We start from the raw sequence: 17,500 nt of genomic DNA, 5'->3' as shown, positions 1-17,500 counted from the left end.
GAGGAGGGAGAGAGGAGAACCGTAGGCCCTGATGAGACAGGCCAGAGTGGTGAAGAAGGATCAGGATTGGAAGAGCCCATGATTGACAGTCCAAACAACCTACAGGATGTTGCACCCGGAACAGAGAGTCCAGCTGAGACGGGGATACGATTGCCCAATGGTAAAAACCTCCGAATTGTCTCCTGTTCACTCTCATAAATCTGCATTAGCTTTAAAAGACCATAATGACCCGCCCTCATACCCGTCAACCACTATTTTTTTTTTTTTTTTTTTTTACAAGACAAAATGACAACCTGGACAATGACAAAACCTGCCATGACGGTTTTGGTTTGTTGCCAGAAGACACTGCGTAACAGCTTGACTAGATGTGTATCCTGTTATCGGTTTATGCTCTAAATCATTCAACGTTGTGTGAGAATTTCTTACTTTATACGCATGCCATCTTATTACTGTTCTGTATACCGTGTTATATAATATTTTGTTATATTTTCACGACGCCAAACTTTACGTTTTGTGCCTTCTCATGAAACATCTTCACACCAGGCCCCACGGGCTTCGTGCTCTTCCTTTTTTTTCTCTGTATAAAGGGTGTGGAGATGGTGACTGCTTTGTAAAAAACACACACACACAATTGTTCAGGCTAGGAATCATTCTCAGGGAAAATATCCCAGGAATCCTCCACAACCTGTTCCCAAACCCTCGACTGACGCTGGTTCTGTGCTCTGCTCGTCAGAAGGCCAGGATCATGTTTCACTTTTCCAAAACGGCAACACACACTATACCACACTCCTTCTTTAATCACACGCAGATTAGATTTACGGAATTAACCGACTGTGAAATGCTGATAGGTCCTTCACTGTATCCCAATTCATTTATTAGAATGAAGGAAAAAAAAAAGAATTTTGAGATGTACTAAGGAATACTTTAAAGGAATTACAACGCAGTTATGCCACAACTAACCGCGCTCTATTGACCAAATTCCTAAATTCTTCCTTTTTTATGTTTTTTTTTTGTATGTTGTGACATAAAAAAAAAGAATACATGAAACGGTAGTAACGATTTGACATTTGAGGCACTCGGACTCTAGACGGCTCTAGACGGTTTAAAAATAAAAATTAAAAAAACGAAAGTTGTGTTGCACATAACTGTCTGCCTGTAGCTATGTTCAGAAATGAGTGACCTCTCGCTTTACCTCAAAATGTGCCTTGCTGTAGAGAGCATTCTCATTTATACTCACTGTGTGGTGAGCCAGTCTGCAGAGAGAGCTGGACAGGCACAGAGGACCGTGCTAAAAGGGTGGAGATCTGACACTTTCTCACCACACTCCAGACACCAAAGTATATATATACACAAATGGAGTGAAGCCCAAACCCTGTATAGTGGTAAAATACACTCTGAACTTTCCATCACAATTAAGGGGAAGATGATATGACTGGCTTAGTCCAGTCCGTCGCTGTGTTATAATTTTTTTTAATCTTTTTTTTAATTTGCGCGGTCTGGGAGAGTCGTGATGTTTCGTTGGGTGGAAGTTAAAGCTTGGTTAACTGGTGTAAGTGGTTTACTGATTCCCTTGTGTCCCACAGGGGACAGGCCTTTCCAGTGCAACCAGTGTGGAGTTTCATTCACGCAGAAGGGTAACCTTCTGAGGCACATCAAACTGCACACGGGTGAAAAGCCTTTCAAATGCCCATTCTGTAGCTATGCCTGTCGACGACGCGACGCCCTGACTGGACACCTTCGCACACACTCAGGTCAGCCTCTCTCTGTCTGTCTCTCTCTCTCTGTCTCGCTTTCTGTGCTTCACACACACTCAGGTCAGCCTCTCTCTGTCTGTCTCTCTCTCTCTGTCTCGCTCTCTGTGCTTCACACACACTCAGGTCAGCCTCTCTCTGTCTGTCTCTCTCTCTCTGTCTCGCTCTCTGTGCTTCACACACACTTAGGTCAGCCTCTCTCTGTCTGTCTCTCTCTCTCTGTCTCGCTCTCTGTGCTTCACACACACTCAGGTCAGCCTCTCTCTCTGTCTCTGTCTGTATCTCTGTCTTTCTTTTGGTCTCTCTTTCTGCCCCTCTCTCTGTCTCTCACACTCTCTCTCTCTCTCTCTCTCTCTTTCTCACTCTCTCTGTTTGCCTCTCTCTCTCTCTCTACTTCTGTTTCTGTCTCTGTCTCTCTATCTCTCTCTCTCTCTCTCTCTCTGTATGTCTCTCTCTCTCTCTCTCTCTCTCTCTTTCAGGCTCTCCCTCTTCAGTTTCACTCACTCTCTTGCTTTTCCCCAGGGAACTCCCTCTTAGTTTGCCTGCATCTAGGCAGCGCAATTAACTTCTTTCTACGGTTCCTATAAAACACACAGTTTAATGTACTAAGCTAATACCCTGCTACACTTAGAAAACATTAAACTGTTCTAAACTGTTAAACTATTTTTTGGACATATTTGGGCCAGTCACCTGCTGTGTTGAACTCTTGCTCCACTTGAGGGGTGTGTGTGTGTGTGTGTGGGGGGGGGGGGGGGGGGGGGGGGTGTCTTCCACAAGCAGCCTAAATGAAGAGTGTGGTTAGGCCACTCAGGACCTAGAGCCCCTGCAGCCTGCAAAGGCTAGCGCTCCACCAGAGGAAACATTGTGTGTGTCAGCCAAAGGGAAGTGTTGCTTTGGTGAAGCTGCGCTCTCTAACCCACTTTCATATCAAGCCCTCATCAGTCGTGCGCTCCCCGGCACCTCAGATCCGGGTCAGATGATACCATCAGTTTGCTCTTTTTCGCTCAGGACTTCACAAGCTGTCGCTCAGGGACAGAATGAAACGCGCTGGAAGAGATGGAGCTGTCTATCTCTCCATCGTACTTTGTTTCCTTTCATTCTTCTTCTTCTTCTTCTTCTTTTTTTTTTTTTTTTCTCTCGAGTCGTTTCCTGTTTTTGCAAGGCTTAATGCAGATTTGTGTGTCTCACTCGTACGAGTGTCGAGGATTCTGCAGTTTTTATAGGCCGAGCATTTTTGAGTTGATGGTTTCCCTCCGTTTGGTTTTATGTGTGACGTGAGTCTTTAATTCCTTTGAATTGAAGTATTCCTTTAAACACCGGTACTTCACGTATAACTGATTTAACGTTACCTTAAGGGAGGTTTCACAGCTTGAAAGCGGGTGAAAGAAGGAGCAGAACATGTGGCTGATGTAACCGCTGCCAAAATCTCTCCTCTCTTTTCAGCTGAGATGAGTTTCTCTGGAGACTCACCCTTTAGCGCCTTGAGTAGGCAAAGACGCTGAAGGTCACACGGAAGGTGCGGGGATTACCTGATTCAGCATTAGAACCAATGACCTAAAAACAAAAGCCGTGCGGCCAGTTCAGCTGTAGCGTCTCCCACCGAAGTAACGTCGGAGGAGAAAAGAGGTGAACCCCCGAACGCTAAAGTGCTGTATTGAAGCCGTCGCAGGGCTGACGCTGTTTAAAACCGTACGCACATCATCCAGCTATGTAACGTAACAAAACAGTCGCCGATGCAATTTAAAATGGCCTTTAAAAAAATGTGCACAAGAGAATGTAGATTATTACGTCTCCGTCAAACAAAACTAGTCATCGACTGGAACCTACTTAACACCGGTGCAGACAGCATGGATAGCATTCATGGATTTAAGCCAGTCTATTGTTATTCAAGTTAGCGAGTCGGTTCCAAAAAGAAAGAATTCATCCCATTTGATATATGAATTCAAGACTGAGATACATGTTTATTAATTCATATGTTATGTCTGGTGGACTTCCACAACATGTCAAAGAGGAAAATGAAAGATTTTCCCCAGGGCGGTTTTTGAAGCGTTTTCTTCCCTGATCATTCTCCTCTCCTCTGTGGTCTGAGAGTTTTGTCTCCCTGAGCTGGACTAGAATCTTGTGAACCTGGGCCAGTCTGTCTGGGATGATCTGTCTGTCTCTCCCCGGGGCTGGTCTGTCTGTCTGCCTCTTATGCAATGGGCACTGCCTGAAAGGCTTCTTTTCCCATGCTGAGCTCTGTCTTGTTGAACAGGCAGCAGCCAGACAGCTCAGGCTTAGAGACATGAAAAATAGGCATGTACAAACACTGTCATGCTTGACTGTTGCCTAAACCTGTAGTGTTAGATGTCAACCGGTGTGTTCCTAAGGGTCAAAAGTCATTTAGTGTAGGATTCCATTTGATTATATTTTTACAATCATATTGTACTGTTGATTATTTCCTGTGATCTGAAAATTAAGTCTAGACACAAAAAATCACCTCTGAATTTGTTTATACTGCTTCACTTTTTAAGTAATTATTAAATAATATTGTACCATTCAAGCAGCCAAAACACCACTGAAAGAAATGTACAGACCATCCATTCTGACGAGACCTTATCACTGACAGATATTTAATGAAATGACATTTTATGAAATGACATTTTCTTCACATAGTTTCCTGTTGTTGACCCCAGTAGATGCGGTTAAGTGGGCATTAATGCAACACTTGAGGTATTTGCATGTCAAGAATAGGTTCTGAAACAGGGATTTTTTTATTGCACATCCCTCTGTAATGAATCCATGTGTGAAAGACAAGAGAAACTATAGAAAGCACTACAGAGATGAGTCTTATTTAAAAACAACCAAAAAAACTAGCACTTTATTTGTGAAAATGCACTCTCTGTGTTTTGTTGGTTGTGTGAAAAATCCCTGTTGCTCTCATTTATCAGTTTACTTTTTGTGATAAAATATGTTTGTCAGATTTCACTAGGGACAGTTTGCAGGTGCAGTGACAGATCACTGGACCAAACAATTTGGTTTTCTTTCTTTCTTTTCTTTTTTTTTTTTTTCGTTTTTTAATTAGTGTTGTGAATTTGTAACTGTGGATAAGGAGTTGGTTTCTGAGTGACACATAGACCCATTTGATTTACTGTAAGGATAAAATTACGCTAATGAAAGCACTCAAAAATTTGAAACCTCCCACTCATCAGAAATATTGAAAGTGCGACAAAGTGAGACAGTGTTGTCATCACGTCTTACTCATAAAGTACAAAATGTTTCCAATACACTCACCTATTGCTATGCAAAGACCCCCAAATTACTGAAAGTCAGCATCAACTCAGATATGGCCCAGATATGGCAAATACCTCTGATCCAAGATTCATAGGCACAAAATGTTTACCATGGTGCCATACACAGGATGGAATTACTGGAATCTAAAACAGAAAATGATTAAAAAAAAAAAAAAAAAAAAGAATCTGTATTACAGAGATAGCATTTTCATCCCTTAATAAATACAGCTAAATTTGTAAAACATAAGTATTTGTAAAACAAAAAAAAGTCTACACTCGTAGAATGACCAGGCTTTTAGGTTTCCACTATGCTTTTACACTGTGGTTTGTTGAAAATCATATAGTAATCATACAAGGCACAAGGGGTTCTGCTGCTCCGGCTTTCCCACACTCAGATGATAAAATACAGTTGTCTAGTTTACACGTGAAAGGCCAAGCAGGCGTCTCATCCTGTAGTCTCACTTTCACTGCCTGCATCAGACTGAAAACGCTGCAGGGCTTTGAAGATTGTGCCCAAAACGTACTAGGGTACTTTCAGAAAAGGCACATTTTACAGGTAAACACGGCGACTTGCTAGAAACAGGTGTACATTTTCCATTTTTCTCACGTGCAAAAGACAGGATCAGTTGGTTACACATCTTATGAGTCACCTCAGTTAGCTGATCTGAAATGTCTGAAAAAACTGCGCGGAGCTATTTTTATGAATAATACCGAAACTAAGTCGCATCAGCGCTGACCACATGCTGAATGCCTGTCTCAGCTCATATTGCTTGGTCTTAGCTGTTCAGCTGAATAGTATCTATTAGGTGAGTGGGTAGAAGACACATGTGTCGGCTTGATAGGGCCCATGAATGAACGAATGAATGAATGAATGGACGAATGTGTGTCATCTTCCCACGCTGCAAGTTTTAGGTGATGCTGCTGCGTACAGAGGCAGGGGCTCTATGAAAGAATGAATGAAGGATCGTATGAACACGTAACGCTGCCTAGATACATCCTTTTCCTCGCTCACCGTCCCACACTGGAAGCCTAAGCACGGCGCTAATAGCCACGCAGGTTTAGCTTCCAGGTGGCCGGTTCCACGCAGTCAGCCCAACGCTGACCCAGTCTGAATGGAACCGAGAAAATGAATCACTTCACACCCTGTGTTAGTCTGAGAAGAAACCCTCTTTTTCTTTCCCTCTGGTCTTCTGAGTTTTTCCAACGCTGCACGCAGTGCTCTTGCTCAGTGTGTGTTTATTTCCTGCAAAGGGGGTGATTTTGGCACCAGGGACCTTGTTCCGTAATACACACACACACACAGACACACACAGACACACACATACACACACACATACACACACACACACACACACACACACACACACACACACATACACACACACATACACACACACATACACACACACACACACAGACACACACATACACACACACATACACACACACATACACACACACACACACACACACACACACACATACACACACACACACGCATGCACACGCACAGAACTTATTCATGTCTGCTTGGGTGTAAGAAAACTAGGCGCATCACAATTTTACTTATTGGTTTATGTCTCACCAGCTTAATGGTTTTCTTACGCATATACCCTGTGTGGGATTGTTCCACACCATGCTTTGAATATCTTCTGCTGAGAACAGCATATAGTGAGTTGCATCACTATGAAAGAGTACAACTGTACCCACTCTGTTTCTTAGTCAACCTGAGACTGAAACTCTGCCAAAGCATACAGTTTGAATGATTTGCCAGGGCTTCTTTGTTAATAGTTTTGACTTTTTTTTTTATCTTTGATGTTTCTTTCTCTTTTAGTGGGTAAACCACACAAGTGCAACTATTGTGGGAGGAGTTACAAACAGCGCACATCATTGGAGGAACACAAAGAACGCTGCCATAACTACCTCCAGAGTGTTGGCATGGATCCCAGCACCAATACTGGCCCATATCCAGGTGACTAAGTCCCCTCCCCTCCCTTGCAAAAAAAAAAAGACAAAAAAAACAAAAACAAAATTTAAAAAAAAAAAACAAAAACATCTAAGTAATAAAATATACCAGAGCACTATTGTCATCACAACTGTCAGCCCTGGGATTCTTAAGAGCATGGAGTATTATATTCAGCAAAAAAAAAAATTAAACTAGCACTGCCACATAAAGTTGTGATTTCCAGTCTCATCAGAACATGAATGCATATTCATACGTGTACTTTTGAGCGAACAACTGCGTCAGAAGTAGTGTTTTACTGTCCCCCCCTTCTCTCACTGCTGCCCCAGCTGACGTTCCCAAGGAGCAGAGGGCACTGCCTGAGTCCGCTGGGATGGTGCCCTTTGACCGGCCTCCAGTCATCGAGAGACTGCAGAGTAACGTGGGCAAGAGGAAAAGCACCACGCCACAGAAGTTTGTGGGTGGGTATCACCTTTGTTGTAGATGCGGTTGGGCCTACTGTAGAAAGCTTAACAAGTTGTTTCCAAGGACCCGGGAGAGAGATGCTGTCATAATTGTTTCGATCAATCTCTCGAGTTGTTGGAAATATTGCAGTTTCACTTAAAATGGTTGTGTAATTTGACCAGAGTGATAAGACTTTTGTGACCTCAACTTGAGCGGAGCATGAGTTGCCATAAATGAAAAAAAAAAAGATAAGATATTCAGACGTCACGCCAAAAAAAAAAAAAAAAAAAAAGGCGACAAATTAAACTTACAGATACAACTGAAAGCATTGAAAAGGAAATGCACTGTCCTACTTTGAAGTTTTGGGACAGGAGTGGGGGTTATTATAATTTTCCTTCGTTTAAATGAAGCATTAAGTTCTTTTAAATGAACAGACAGATGAGGAAATGATCAAAGAATAATATTCAGAAAATGGGGGGAAAAGTGCTTTTTGTGTGTGTGTGTGTGTGTGTGTGTGTGTTAGCGGTAATACGAGTGAAATTGTCAGCGCTAATATGTACATGGAGAAAGAAAAGGAAAGAGAGAGAAAAAGAAAGAAAGAAAAAAGACTTAGCTGATTGAAGCATGGGTTGTTTTTTTCTCACTCTGTGGTTTTTTTGCACACCTGTAACTTTGCCATTGCTTTTAACTAGAGGTGAAGACAGCAACTTACCGCATCCATGTTTCATAAGGGTTAATTTTTTGCACGCTGGCTAACTTCGCCAAATGGGGCTTTCCACCATTAGAAGCCAAAAAACAATCACATGAAAGAGTAAAGAGATAAATGACAGAAATACTCTGTATTTACAAAGCTCGGCGTATGACTTTTGAGAACTTTAAGTACTTTCAGTAAGACCTGGTTAAGGACCGCTTCACTGATTTTCATTTAAGAAACGATGTACATAGTTGTCCAAAGATTTCTACCGTATCTTCAGCGCTATAATATTCTGTGGTTACACCATACTTTGTTTTGACGTTTTCTGCAGTCTTCGCCAGTGCTTTTAAGACCATCAACCTGCATTAGCATAACTCTTTGGAAGTCAATGCGTGGTGAATTTCGTTGTTTATGACATCTGTCTTTTACAAGTGCGTTTGCTATTATATTGATATGCAGGGGAGCCGTTAGTGAGAATTGTAGAAGACGAAGTTTGAGAGTATTTCAGCTGATTATATAGTTCATAAACGCGCACTCACGCACTGTGTGTTTTCCTCTGTCCCATGTGCAGGTGAGAAGATGGTACGTTACTCCTACAACGACATCAACTATGACATGAGCATGAAGTACGAGAAGGAGGCTGAGCTCATGCAGGCTCACATGATGGACCAGGCCCTGGGGGTTCTCCCGTACATGGGTTCTGACACTCTCAGGCCTGTCTTACACCACCCGCCGCTCTCCATGGCTGAGGTCGTCCCCATGGTCAACCCTCTCTTCCACCCCGTCTATTCCCTGGGGCAGCGTCTGGATAGGCCCAGCAGCCGAGAAGGCCCGCCCCTTCCGCACCCCCCGCCCGAAGGCTTCCCGTCCCAGAACGGCGCAATACCCTTAGTCAGGTCCAAGAATGTCCAAGCGGGACGGGAAGGGTCGCCTGGCAACAGCCCCCAGGATTCTGCCGATTCCGCTCGGAGCAGCCCCCGCGAGAAACTGGCCAATCACAGCAACGCCCAGTCCAGGTCCAGGACCAGCCCGGGCTACGCGCGGGGGGAGGAGGTGAGAGTGGTGGAGGCCGGCCCCGGAGCGGTCCGGGTCGGGTCGAGTCGGGAGGCCGTACGTGTGTTCAGCCGCGAGGGACAGGAGCTGAGGGCCTTTCAGTGCGAGCACTGCCGAGTGCTTTTCCTGGACCACGTCATGTACACCATCCACATGGGTTGTCATGGTTACAGGGACCCGCTGGAGTGCAACATCTGCGGCCACTGCAGCAAGGACCGCTACGAATTTTCTTCGCACATCGTACGAGGGGAACACACCTTTCGTTAAAAGGTTCGAAACGAACCCCTGCTTGCAGCTTTAATACCATGGAGAGACTTTGTGTCTTTGTGTTACATAGGCAAGCGAGCAAGTCAGAGCAAGTTACTGTGTCTGCTACGCACAGTACACAACGAGTATATGAAGGTTTGGGTCCAATAAAATTATTTTCACTTTTGAAGATTTTAGATTTGGTTGAGGGAGATTGGTTGCGTAAGTTGAATATTAAACATGACTATTTTCATCACCGGGAACAGATAGTTATGTTCTTTCTGTTCGTTTTGTATCTTATGAATTCCCATAACAAAGCAGCTATTAACGTGAAAAGTTGTGAAGTTGTTCTTTTACAGTTTTGTTGAATGATTAATCTTAAGTACTTACAGACATGATAGATAAATGGTGCATTTAGAGGTTTTGAAAAACAAACAAACAAATCCTGGACTTGTGTACAAGTGAACCAAACGTGGAAAATCACAGACTCTGGTGAATTCAATGCTATGAGATGAAAATGTCAGTCAGTGAATGATACATTTTTACAAGTTTTTTTTTTTTTTGTTTTTTTTTACTCTGACTTTGCGCTGATTGGCTGAATGGTGTGCAGCTATGGTTTTCCAGTGCCTTGCTGGTATTTTTACTGATAGAATTTAGCTTTCCTCCTGGTCCAGGTGTTTGATGGTTTACGGTCCTGTTTTTATACATGTGCTTTAGTTGCATTACAGACTCACCCGTGAGATACCATTGATCTGTGGATTATATTAGCACGGATTTTGACTCTGAATCTTCATTGTAACATTGGCGAGATGCTAGCTGTGCTACAGTACACCCAAAGATTAGCACAGGAAGATTTTTAAAATTTGATGAGACAACAGTGTATGTTTTTGTTGGTTTTTTTTTTTAATTTAAAAATGCATTGTTACCACTGTTACAACTCTTACAACTCTTTCTCACCCCCTCTTTTTCTCTCTTCTCTTTCTCTCTCTCTCTTCTTCCCTCCATCTGTTTTTTTTTTTTTTTTTTTTTTTTGTCTCGTTATGCGTCTGATCTTGTGCCTTTTTTTTTTTTTTTACGCTTTTCGCAGTACACGCAGCTCTGTGTCGGGCCTTGATGAACCTGTTTTTTTTGCACACAGCGTGTGATGCCTTTGGGCTGCTGTTTAAGTCCCTTTGTGGCTAGCTCTGTAGCCTCTCGCTGCTCTCCATAAACCTTTTTTTTTTCTTTCTTTTTCCTTTTTTTTTTTGTAGGTAAATGTACAAAATTAGCGCATCACAATGCATGAATACACAATCATAGGAGGACAAGTTACAGTATGTGCTTTAGAGTTGATGTACCGGTCCTTTTCTTCATAAGTTATTTAAGCCACAGTCACCATAGAATACCCCAGGCGTATAGCTTATGAAGTGCTCAATTTTATTGTCCGTATAAACCTGTGCCTTATAGTCAATAATACACCTTCAGAAACTTAAAGAACATCCCATATTGATATTGCACGAGTAAATCGATCTCATGTAAAAAAAAAAAAGCAAAACAAAATAAAATTCGATTATAATGTTTAATCCACTACACCTTTGTCCACAGCACTGTGGTGACTGCTTTTTCAAGATTAGCGTGAACAAAAAACAAACGAAGCGCATTTTTGTTATCGGATGGTCTCAGGCCCCGTTTTTTTTTTCCACTCTTTAGACTGAGTTCTGTTTCAGTCTGGGCATCAGTGTTGGTGTAGATATGGTTGATTGGTTAAACCATTGGTGAAAGAGAGCTGCGTTTTTTTTTTTTGTTTTTTTTTTTAATCTGAAAGGTTTCAGTGCCGTAGAAACTGGGATTCTGCTCTGTAGGCAAAGGCGTTTTATTCACTCCCTCTGTAGGCTGTTCTCCTAATGATTTCTACACGCAAATAAGATCACTCAGTATATGTATTAATTGTACATAAAACTGGCTGTATATTTTGTTGCATAATTTATGTCTTGGACAGATTGTTCCATCCCCTGTACTATACATGAACTAGCAATGTTTTTTTTTGTTTTTTTTTTCCTTTTCATTTTTTTTGCTTGTGTTTGTTCCTAATATGAAAGTGTAGAATGTTAGGAATATGTTTGCCAATGTAAAATGAGCATTCCTACTGTAGCATGGCCCCATTTCTGATCTGACTTTGTGGGGTCCACGAGATGGTCATTTTATCTGTCTTTTTTTGTCTTTTCGTAGCACAGATTCCACGTTTCAGACCTGCTTTCTTCCTCAATAGCACTAGCTCTCCTTATACATCTGGTCACTGTCGCCACTCTTTGGAGACTCTCAAACTTTTGTTGCCATGGTACGGTTACATTGCAACATCATTGCCTATTTTCCTCAAGGCTGATTAAGCATTGCACTTACAACAGTTTTCATTTCTAAATGTCTATAGCTTTAAAACTCAGCATGGTGCTTATTGTGACATATTTGTTGCTTTCTTTTATCTACTATATATATATATATATATATATACAACTCTGCCCCCCCCCTCCCCCCCAGCAACATGAAAATTGAAAATGTACTTCTGCTTGCTACTGTTTTGAAATGATGGGTGACAGACTGAATACCCCCATTTGAACCAATGACACAGAGGGTTAGCTCTGAACACATCATAGCACTAGATTCAGGCATTATCAAGGTTTGGAAACACCATTACAGTTTTAATGTGAGTGTGTGTGTGTGTGTGTGTGTGTGTGTGTGTCTTTGGCTGTGTTTGTCACATGTAATGTACACACATGTATGGAACTCATGAGTTTGTGAGCGTGTACCTTTTTGGAATAAACCTCAGACGAAATGTTTTTTGAAGTATGTTAGATAAATAATTTGAGCATTTGGACTGTATTTTTAAATTGTTTTCTCAATAGACTTTCCCATATAGACACAGACATCCATTTCTGTGAAAACACTTTAATTTGAAAACTTGGTTGTATATTACATACATATGATTTTAAAAAGAATCGACAAAGGTTTCTCTTCTTCTTCCTCTTCCTCTTCCTCTTCTTCTTCTTCTTCTTCTTCTCTCTGTTCCTCTTAATGTACCGGTACATACATTTACAAATGTGTTATGTTCTAAGTTCCACATGGAAATGTTTGAAGGAAGCTTTTATGTAAATACTATGTTTACGGCCGATGTGAACACACAAAGATGAAAAGTGTTCTTGGATCCAGACACCTGGAAGTGGAGCGTACTTGAAGTTAAACCAGTGCCACTCAAAGACTGGGTTCCTTTTTTTTTTTTTTTTCTTTTTTACATTCAAAGTCTATGGGATCACTATTTTCAAATCAGTGTACATATATATATTTTTTTGTGAAAAGAAGTGAGTTTTTTTAAATGTACTTATTGACTGTGGACCTGATAAATGGTAAATGAAGGGTTTGCAGTGTATTTTTATATACGGGATTATAAATGTTTGAGTTAAAATCTATTTTGCTACTGATGCTGAACTGGGTTTATCTTTTTGCTGTGTGTTAAATAGCTTTGGGGTGCTCTCAGGTACTTGTGTGTTTTCGAAGTTGCTATGACATATCTTATCAGTTGTTTATATTAAGGAAAACCATGATGATGTCTGTTTTGCTTGAAACAAAAGAATTAAAATAGTAATGAATGAAAACGAATTTAAACATAAATTCGTAAACCTATGTGAAGGCAACCCTAAAATGAAAAAAAATACGGGTTTACATTATCGAGGTCTTAACTGATGTTTAATTGTTTCACTTTGAGCTTGTATGGCTTTTGTGTTGTACTGTTTTTGGTTTATTAGGCATGGGCTTCTTCGCATTAAACTTGGCAAAACGGTCTGAACCAGATCTCGTCTGTCTTGTCATATTCACTGTGATTTTCACGGAGATATAGTGACTTGTTTCAACATGTCTACCAATATCAATACTGAATTGTGTGTGTGTGTGTGTGTGTGTGTGTATGTGTATGTGTATGTGAGAGAGATAGTGAGTGTGTGTGTGCGTGTGCTTGTGTGTCTGCCTGTGTATGTGAGAGAGATAGTGAGTGTGTGTGTGTGTGTGTGTGCAAGAGAAAGAGAGGTTTAACAGAAAATGTGTGAAAACATATATGTTCATCTATTCATAGATTTAAAATCGTGAGATCAGCCATGTGAATATCCACAGTACCTAAATGAGACTCCCTTTGCTGTCACTGCAGAACAATGACATTTAAGCTGGCTGGTTCATGTCAATAGTTCTTTTTGTGACTCATGCCTGTCTTATTCTGACTGTTCTGCTCAGACTGTAAAATAATGTGCGTGCTCGTCAGTCATGATCTAATAGAACTCAGTATGGATTAATTGACCAGGTACCAGCAATGAGTTTATTCATTAAACCCATTCATCAAGATTATAGTTCAACTGCAGAATGACCTTTTGTTTTGTTTTGTTTTTGTTTTGTTTTTTGTTTTCTTCTTCTGTTGTTGTTGTTGTTGTTTTTTTTTTTTTTAAATCTATACAGAGGGGTAATGCTCCAAATGCCAAATGGCGGGCACCTCCTTGTCGGTGGCTTCCTGGCACTGTGTAACCTGGGGATGGCATCTCCCCCCTTAAAGGCCACACTTGCGAAAGTTGCTGGCTCTGCTCTTTCTACAGACCTGCAATCAAAGGGCCTCAGGATGGCTTGTATGTATGCACAGCGGTGAGACAGAGAGAGAGCTGAGCTGCTTTAGCATGAAAGAAAGAGACTATGAAGTGTGATTGCAGCAATTGCTCGTTTCTCTAGCACCCCCCAAACCCCCTACCACCATCACCCCCCCTCAGCAACCCCCCCCTCCCACCCGCCCACCCACCCACCCCCCTCCCAACCTTCCCCATTGTTTGGGTTTTGTGTGTGTGTGTGTGTGTGTGTCAGTTAGCAACTCGCTTTCTTTTTTTCTTTTCTTTTCTTTTCTTTTTTTTTTTTGTGAGAATCTGTTGAGCTGATCTTGTCAGTGGATGAGTCACACTTTGAATGTAGAGCATGAAGTTATCTGTTTAACTGCCTCTTAGCAGGGCTTTGATTTCAGGATCAGTGCCAAATCATTAGCAAAGGCAGCCGAGCGAACTCGCGAGGAGTCGATTTCTTAAAGCTTAAAGGACCAGTCGTTCAACTGGCACTGTGCGCTTTAGTGCAGCTGTGTGCGCTGAAGCTATAGCAAAGAAACAAGCTGCATAGATAACCATAAAGATACACACAGGTGACAAACAACAGAGAGATAGATAGATACACAGACAGACAGACAGACAGACAGACAGATAGATAGATAGACAGATAGATAGATAGATAGATAGATAGATAGATAGATAGATACATAGATAGATAGATAGATGGGGGGGGGGTAGGCTGAAGTATCTGTTTCGGGGGAGGAGGACACTGGAGTTTGAGGAGAACCGTTGCCTTCCCCTGTGAGTTAGTGTAAGAGTGTAAAGACTGCCCAGGGATGCTGCTGGCAGAACCTGCGGTGTGATCGCCGGCTGTATGCGATGTGTGATCTGAGCTGTGCGTACAGTCAAAGTGCTTGAAATACCTTTACACAAGTGACTCAAAACTGTGGTAAATATGCCATGAGAACTCAGATCCGTGGCTAATCTGTCATTTGTTTATAACACTTCATTTTGACAAAAAACCACACCAAACTCTCACCTAAGGAGAGAAAACCTCAGGAAACTACATTTGCATGGTCACATGTCTGACAGATACCAAGAAAAAGAGTTTTTCCATTTTTAACTTCGTTATCGCTTAAAGTTATAAAACTACCTATAAATACATATATGTATTAGTAATCGTGTTATTAATATCAATATTCATTATATATATAATTTAATGTAATGAATGTAAAATATACTTATTCATATCACACGCACAAACGGACGCACGCGCAAACACACGCACGCACGCACACACACAAATGCACGCTCACAGACTTTGACTTCGCCAGCAGCAGCTGGTTTTAAAATGTGTTAAACTAAATTTACCATCTGTACATGACTAATGCAAATACAGACAGACTCACAAGGCTCCATGCTTGGTCATTTGCTTGTCATGTAACTAACCATTGCCTTTTTCTTTAATCCTAACAAACAGCATCATTAGTTAATCTACCCGGGGGTGTGTTGCGTCACTCACCTGCCCCCTGCCATCAAATTTCATATGCGACAATATTCTACAACACTTATTCTACAAAGTCTTATTGGTAGAAGAATTACGGTTAAGCCCCTTACTCATGTCCCGTACAACTCTCAACACACACGAGCAAATAGAAAGTAAAATCAGTGTTTGATCAGGAGTACGCGGATCTCATGGGTTAGTTGGGCATTGGGCATTGTTTGAGCTCGTTTTTCAGATTCAACATGCTCAATCTGTGTCCAGCGCTGTTTGAGAAAATAAATCGTCTGTAAGCAGTGGGGGGTGATTTTTGGATTCGAGATCTGTGGCAGGCACTCGTCAGAATGTGGGTTAAGAAGAGGAGCTCCTTGACATGACTAAACGGTGATTCTGGGGCGAAACTGACAACATTTGAAAGGGAGGTGTGTATCCTCTGTTGGCAGTTCGTGACACAGATTTGAGCAGACTCACAAACAAGCTGTGATGTATTCCACAATCCGGCCCCCGGCGCCCCTCTACCTACTCCTCTCCTGTACATATCTGAACACCCTCAACCTCATTTCAGTCTAAATGATTTCAAATAAAAGATTACCAGCCATAGGAGAGGGTCACCCATAAAAAAAAAAAAAAAAAAAAGAAGACCAACTGCAAAAGAAAAGAACAAAGTAGAAAAGCAGCTAGAACTAGAAAAACGCAATCTGTCAGACCATGTTTGGGCAGAGCACTTCTGACAACTGATTTTCAGAACATTCTAGAAACCAAATGTCAGTGTTACAGTACTGGGGTTTATAGGTGTTGGGAGCTGTATGTGCAGTGTACAAAGGGCTTCAGTTTTCAAAATGACAGGCGTGTCTATAAATCTCTGCGTTACACTGCATATAGGCCCCTGGAGGATTATTCATGTCTTGTTTTTGTTTTTTGTTTTTTTCAAATTCTCAGATTTGAGTTTTGATGAAGACAACAATATACTTTTCCGTCCGTTTCTGAACATATCCTCGGCTGGATCTTTTCTAAGATTTAAGGTTAAATCCTAAAACAGATTTAATCATACTGCTTTCCGGGCAGCATTGACTGGTTATTCTTATTTTTTTTTTGTCTGTGTGTGTGTGTGTGTGTGTGTACAATACTCACTGTATACTTGTTCACACTGTCTCCCTGCTCCTTTTAACCTCCACTTCTCCTTGAGAATGTTGTGCAATCGCAGGTGACTCCCAGTCCTGTTTTTCCTGCCTGACTGAGGGGACTGTCTAAGCAGCCCTTTTGTACCTCAGCCTGCACTCCAAAACACACCTTATAAAAGATTAATGACTTTTCCTGACTACTGTACACATGTGTGTGAGTGTGTGTGTGTGTGTGTGTGTGTGTGTGTGTTCTATTAATCAGTCGTGTGTCTAGCCCAGCGCTGAGACGAACGGCTGGTGGATGCAGGTAAAACGAAGACCTGTCATAGAATTTGCTCCGACGATCGAGAAAAGAATGTTGCGTGAACACATGACGCGGACTAAGGAGTGGTGGAAATGTCACCTTTTTTTTTCTCTCTTGCTGGGAGTAAGCAGGAGAATCCAGCTCCACTGGTGTGAGCGGTTTGCTTTCCCTGTCACAGTCACTGTAATCAGTGTCCTCTGTCAGACAGCTGGAGGAAATGAAGACCATTCACCAATCATTTGCCCTTAGCTGTCAGAGTAATCTAGCAGAGTGAGATGGAGAGAGGGAGAGAGAGAGAGAGAGAGAGAGAGAGAGAGAGAATGCTTGCAGAGAGAAGAGGAGTGCTGTGTTGTCACGAGTAACCTTGGGGCTTCGTAAGTGTTACATAGGAAACAGGCAAAGGACTGGTGCTCTTTTGAACTGCTGCAGTTGAAGACATTTACATGGCTGAGGCTGATGGTACTCTGAACAACTGGTTCATGTGCTGGAGAGTGTCATTTCAGATTCTCACACACTCCACGGCTTATCACAGACCCCCCCCCCCCCACCACCT

General features: G+C 41.9%; 1 protein-coding gene across 1 annotated transcript in view; it reads left to right on the top strand.

Annotated features, from left to right (window-relative positions):
• The window catches only part of ikzf2 (IKAROS family zinc finger 2), a 19,269-nt gene extending 9,825 nt beyond the window's left edge, over positions 1-9,444 (top strand). The window contains exons 3-7 of the mRNA XM_030786250.1: positions 1-160; positions 1,584-1,751; positions 6,858-6,995; positions 7,316-7,447; positions 8,696-9,444. The exon at positions 1-160 is cut by the window's left edge and continues 32 nt beyond it. Coding sequence (XP_030642110.1) covers positions 1-160; positions 1,584-1,751; positions 6,858-6,995; positions 7,316-7,447; positions 8,696-9,444 — 1,347 coding nt within the window. The remainder of the gene's footprint in view (positions 161-1,583; positions 1,752-6,857; positions 6,996-7,315; positions 7,448-8,695) is intronic.
• The last annotated feature ends 8,056 nt before the right edge of the window (positions 9,445-17,500 follow it).

Source organism: Chanos chanos, chromosome 10 (assembly GCF_902362185.1).
Source record: "Chanos chanos chromosome 10, fChaCha1.1, whole genome shotgun sequence".
NCBI lineage: Eukaryota > Metazoa > Chordata > Actinopteri > Gonorynchiformes > Chanidae > Chanos > Chanos chanos.
Note: the sequence above shows the minus strand (reverse complement) of the source record. Positions and strands in the feature narration are given on the sequence as shown.